The sequence below is a fragment of the Rhinoraja longicauda genome, chromosome 16, assembly GCF_053455715.1.
Source record: "Rhinoraja longicauda isolate Sanriku21f chromosome 16, sRhiLon1.1, whole genome shotgun sequence".
NCBI classification, from domain to species: domain Eukaryota; kingdom Metazoa; phylum Chordata; class Chondrichthyes; order Rajiformes; family Arhynchobatidae; genus Rhinoraja; species Rhinoraja longicauda.
This window is the reverse complement of record NC_135968.1, coordinates 2,585,881-2,591,787: the sequence shown is the minus strand read 5'-3', so window position 1 is coordinate 2,591,787 and position 5,907 is coordinate 2,585,881. Positions and strand designations below refer to the sequence as shown.

General features: G+C 45.6%; 1 gene segment (V, D, J or C); it reads right to left on the bottom strand.

The window, feature by feature from the left end:
- Positions 1–3,343: 3,343 nt before the first annotated feature.
- Positions 3,344–5,381, bottom strand: LOC144601367 (igW heavy chain V region W26-like). The segment is given in 2 exon segments: positions 3,344–3,672; positions 5,342–5,381. Coding segments are annotated over 2 exon segments (369 nt in total).
- Between the last annotated feature and the right edge of the window lie 526 nt (positions 5,382–5,907).

Here is a 5,907-nt window from a genome sequence, read left to right as displayed (position 1 = left end):
CTGCCCGCGTTGTAACGGTGTGCACAGTGGTACAACGTAATACAAAAACTCCTTCCTCGCTGCTGCCTATCGAGTCACATGTCGACGGGAGCATGTATTATCAGTACGTGCTCCAGGCGCCTCATGTCACATATGTGAACCTGAGGAGCTGCGATAGGTCCGTCTCCCTTTTGCTTCTACACGCTCACTCATATTTCCTCTCTGGTGATATGAATACCTCCAGAGCACAGATTATCTCACAAAAATCGGCTATTAAACACGACAACCTCAAATAAGCTCTCAACACAATCGATTATTACTGCACTATTATTACTTGTTTTTTTTGTGTACGTACGTGTGTATGTGTGTATATGCATATATACATATATATGCAAACAAACATATCTACATATACATACATACACACACACACACACGCGCGCGCACGAGCACGCACACACACACACACACACACACACACACACACACACACACACACACACACACACACACACATATACTGTATTTGTGTGTATGTGTATATATACTCAGACTGAACTTTTGTTTCTCACTCGTTTATTATATTGTTTACAGTGTACTATGTTTACATATTATGTTGTGCTGCGAAAAGCAAGAATGGCATTGTTCTATATGGGACATATGACAATAAAACATTCTTGAGTCTCGCTTGACTTGAGATAAAACACCCACTTCAACGCCCAGACCCGTTTGGACATACCGGGTGTTAAATGTTTAAGCATCATTAGACACAATTTCCGCTGGGGGGAACTATTACAACAGAAAAGTTGGGAAGGGACCGATTTGGAAATTGGGTCCCTAAATCTGCAGGTACTTCAGAGTCAATATGAAATCAGTTTCTTCTTTACCGTTCAATAATATTCTTGGATAACTGGTCTAACAATTAGGCAACCGAGACGAAGAACAATATATATTCCTAATGCGGGAAATGAGATTGGCATCGATTGACAACATGTCGGTCTGGTTTTCTGCGCTGTCGAACTCTGACTCTGTGACTTCACTGTGACCAGACATGTTGCCACACAAGGTTACGAAGCGCAGGTAAATCACATGAGATTAAGAGTACTAAACTGACGCCTGTGGACGAGTAATAAATAGAGAACAAAGGGGTGGGTGATAGGCTGGCTGCATACATGGGGTACAAAGGGAACACCTCTGTGGTTGCAACTGTTCAACAAGTCGATCAGTTCAATTAAGGTACAAACCTTCAGGATATCATCTTTCATAGGTAAAAATGGAAAGGTGTATCGCAGGTCATTCACAATGGGAAAGGATGCCCAGAGGGTTTTCTTGCATACGAATCGCTGAATGTTACAACGTTATATAGGAAGGTATATATGGCTGAAGGGTTTGAAATCAAGAGACGACAATTTTACAGAGCACGGTGGGTCCGCCTCTTGCTGTCGGCTTGTTACAAAAGGCATTGTCCACCTAACTCAGTAAGAAGGGGCGCCACTAAAATTCATCTGGATGATTCCGCAGGTGAAATTGAGGAAAGCTGTATTGTCAAGTGAGGTGAAGTTTAGCAGACAAGGCCTCTACGCTCTTGAATCTCGAGGATTATCAAGTGACACCATGAAAACGTACAAACATCTTGCTTGGTGTCACGTGCAGAAGCAAGGGTAAAGTTTCGAGTGCAAGGAAATTTTGAATTTAGAAAATCCATTCGGACAGTGAGATATAAGATGAGAAAAATCCTTCAGGACAGCATCCGAACTTTAGTTTCGTTTAGAGACACGCACCGAAACACGCTCTTCGGCCGACCGAGTCCGCGCCGACCAGCGATCTAGTACTATCCTACACAGTAGGGACAATTTATAAATTAGCCTGCAAACTTGTACGTCTTTGGAGTGTGGAAGGAAATCGGAGCTCTCGGAGAATTTGAGTATTATCAAACTGCTTGCCAAACTATTATCAAACTGAGTTCCAGATCTAGAACGGGAGCATTAATTACCTCATCCCGTATCAGTGAATGACATTTGGTTTAGAGATACAGCGCGGAAGCAGGCCCTTCGGCCCTACCGAGTCCGCACCGGCTAGCGATCCCTGCACGTTAACACTACCCACCACACACACTAGGGATAATTCTACTTTTGTACCAAGCCAACTAACCTATAAATCTGTACGTCTTTGAAATGTGATATTAATAAATGATCTCGTCGAAAACCCACGCAAAATGCAGTGAGGATCGAACCCGGGTCCCTGGCACTGCAAGGCAGCAATTCAACCATTGCGCCCCTTAGAGAATTATAGAAACATACATTGAAACATAGAAAATAAGTGCAGGAGGAGGCCATTTGGCCATTCGAGCCAGCACCGCCATTCATTGTGATCATGGCTGATCATCCACTGTCAGTAACCTGTGCCTGCCTTCTCCCCATATCCCTTGATCCCACTAGCCCCTAGAGCTCTATCTCACTCTCTTTTAAATTCGTCCAGTGAATTGGCCTCCACTGCTTTCTATGGCAGAGAATTTCACAAATTCACAACCCTCTCGGTAGAAAAGTTTCTTCTCACCTCAGCTTTAAACGGCCTCCTCTTTATTCTTAGACTGTGGTCTCTGGTTCTGGATCCCCCAACATTGGGAACATTTTTCCTGCATCTAGCCTGTCCAGTCCTATAATTTATATGTCTCTATAAGATCCCCTCTCATCCTTCCAAACTCCAGCGAATACAAGCCCATTTTCTTCAATCTTTCCTCATATGACAGTCCCTCCATCCCAGGGATTAACCTCGTGAACCTACGCTGCACTGCCTCAATAGCAAGGACACAATTCCGCAAATTAGGAGACCAAAACTGCACGTAATACTGCAGATGTGGTCTCACCAAGGCTCTATACAACTGCAAAAGGACCTCTTTGCTCCTGTACTCAAATCCTCTCGTTATGAAGGCCAACGTGCCATTAGCTTTCTTCACTGCCTGCTGTACCTGCACGCTTACTTTCTGTGACCAGTGTACAAGAACACCAAGGTATCGCTGTACTTCCCCTTTACATAATCTGACACCATTGAGATAATAATCTGCCTCCTTTTTTTGCCGCCAAAAGGGATAACCTCACATTTATCTGCATTATACTGCATCTGCCATGTATCTGCCCACTCACTCAACCTGTCTAAGTCACCCTGCAAACTTCTAAACACAACGTGTTCACACTGCCACTCAGCTTTGTGTCATCTGCAAACTTTCTAGTGTTACTTCTAATTGATAATCATCCAAATAATTAATGTATATTGTAAATAGTTGCGGCCCCAGCACCGAGTATTATGTTTTTATATTTTTCGCGGATCTCCCGGTCGTTTATTGCATTTAGGGTTTTGCACCAGATTAGCCGCTAGTTAGACGGCTGTGTGCTGCGGCACAGTAATACACAGCAATATCATCGACCCCTGCAATTCTTAACTCCAAATACAAGTTCGAGCGGTCGGCTGTACATTTGAATCCGCCACGAAGCTCCGCAGCATAACTGACGGAAGAGGAATCGTAGTATCTAACCACCCATTCCAAACGTTTGCCTGGAAACTGCCTGTACCAGAACATGACACGGTCAATGATGTCGCCTCCCGTCATTTTACACTGGATCTGATGAGCGTCGCCATCGTTGACAATCGCGGATTCCGGCTGCGTCAGCACAAGGTCGCCATCCGTGCTTGTTACTGGCAGAGGAGAATATAAGTATAAGGAATTACAAAGAGGAAGTAATCTACTGCAAGATAGACACAACGTGTTCGAGCAGCTCAGCGGGTCAGGCAACATCTCTGGAAAAGAACGGATGGATGACGTTTCGGGTCAGGACCGTTCTTCAGACGGAGCGGAGGGTGGAACGTATTGGAGTTACGAAAAGGCCTGAACAATGCAGGGCCGGTAACAGACGAACAAGGAAAGGTTGAGCCCATAATAGTAATATCGAAGGAATATAAGGAATGCGAACAATGGAAGTAGTAGGACGACTAGTTTGGGGGTGGGGGAAGGGATTGGGGAGGGAACTCAGGGGTTAGTTAAAATGGAAAAAATCAACATTTGTACCGCTGGTTTGTAAGCAGCCCAAGCTAAATATGAGTTGTTGTTCCTCCAATTTGCGTGTGGCACTACCCGCTACGTCATTGTACATTTTTTGTTCACCAGCTTTACCCCCAATACGCCTTGCATTGAAGTAAACACATTTCAGCCCGTTATTATCCCGTTATTATCAACAACATATCAAAGAACTTCTCCCTGACTGTCCTTTTTATGAGACTGAATTATTATAACCTCTACTTATCGGCCCTTCCATTTGCTGACCTGTTACTCCGGGTCTCACGCCCCCTGCCATTCTAGTTTAAACCTTCCAGAGAAGCACTGGCTGCTCTGTATTCTTTGCACTTTGTGTTCTTCGACTTTGTATGGTTCACTCAGTCAATATATATAGCTCTCTCTCTCTCTCTCTCTCTCTCTCTCTCTCTCTCTCTCTCTCTCTCTCTCTCTCTCTCTCTCTCTCTCTCTCTCTCTCTCTCTCTCTCTCTCTCTCTCTCTCTCTCTCTCTCTCTCTCTCTCTCTCTCTCTCTCTCTCTCTCTCTCTCTCTCTCTCAAGCTGTGACATACAGTCGAGTCACAGAGAGATAGAACATGGTTATTGACCTTTTAGCTTTCGTTTCAGTTCAGTTTAGGTTAGACATAGAGCGCGAAAATGGACCCTTCGGCCGCACCGAACAGAGATCCCCGCACAGTAACACTTTCTGACATTTGGGACTTTTTTTGCATTCCTAACAAGCCAATTAACCTGCAAACCTGTCCGTGTTTGGAGTGTGGGCGGAAACTGAAGATCTTGGAGAAAACTCACGCAGGTCACGGGGAGAAAGTGCATACTCCGTACAGACAAACAACCGTAGCCAGGATCGAACCCGGGTCTCTGGTTCTGTAAGCGCCGTGAGGCAGCAACTCTGCTGCTGCGCCACGAGTCCGGGCGACCACGAACCAGCTATTTTCATCCCATTTATTCTCTCCGCAGCTTCTTCGCTTTCCCCAAAATTCTTGGCTGCCTCATCTGCAGCCTTTGATGGCCAATGGCCATACGATGGCCAATGGGCGTACAAATCTGCACTGGTTTGTGACGTTGATGGATAAGGGAGAATCCAGAGGAAAACCGCGCGACCACGGAAATAATATGTAATCCCCGGGCAGACAGCACTGGAGATCCGCATTCAACCCAGGTCCCTGGAGCGCTGAGGCATTGGCTCTAAACTCTACACTACTGTAGCTCCCATGTTATGCGAACGGACAGAATACTCCATAACACCGGCAGTCACTCGTTGACGGTTCAACCAAGGGCTGTTTTGAAAGTTCTACCCATTGCATGTAGGGAAGATTTAATGTCACAAGTCACCATTATCGGCCACAATTAAACTAGCGTGTGAAGTAGTGAGCGCCGTGCTTTTACTTTTTGAATAGCGCAGATGCACATTTGCTTTAAGGGCAAGGTACAATCGTTTTGTTGAAGAAGGCGCGACTGTTGTCCTTAGAATGAAGGAGAGCGTGAAAATACTTGGAAGAGATCATGAAGTAAAACGCGTGGCGTTTAAGAGGCTTTTAGATGGGCACATGGATATGCGGGGATAATGAACATGAATAGACAGAGGAAATTAGTGACCATGTTCGACGTAGACGTTGTGGGCTGAAGCATTTTTACCTTGCTGTACGGTTCCCAGATTTTTTTAAAGGAGGCAGGGCGGCGCAGCGCTGGAGTTGCTGCCTTCCAACGCGAGAGACCCTTGATTGATCCTGACTACGGGTGCTGTCTGTATGGAATTTGTACCTCCCGGTGACCGAGCGTGGCCCTTGCGAAATGCAAAAGCAAGGACGCTGGATCGTGGAAAATGTGACTATGACTGGCCTTAGTAGAGGCACGCTCGGTC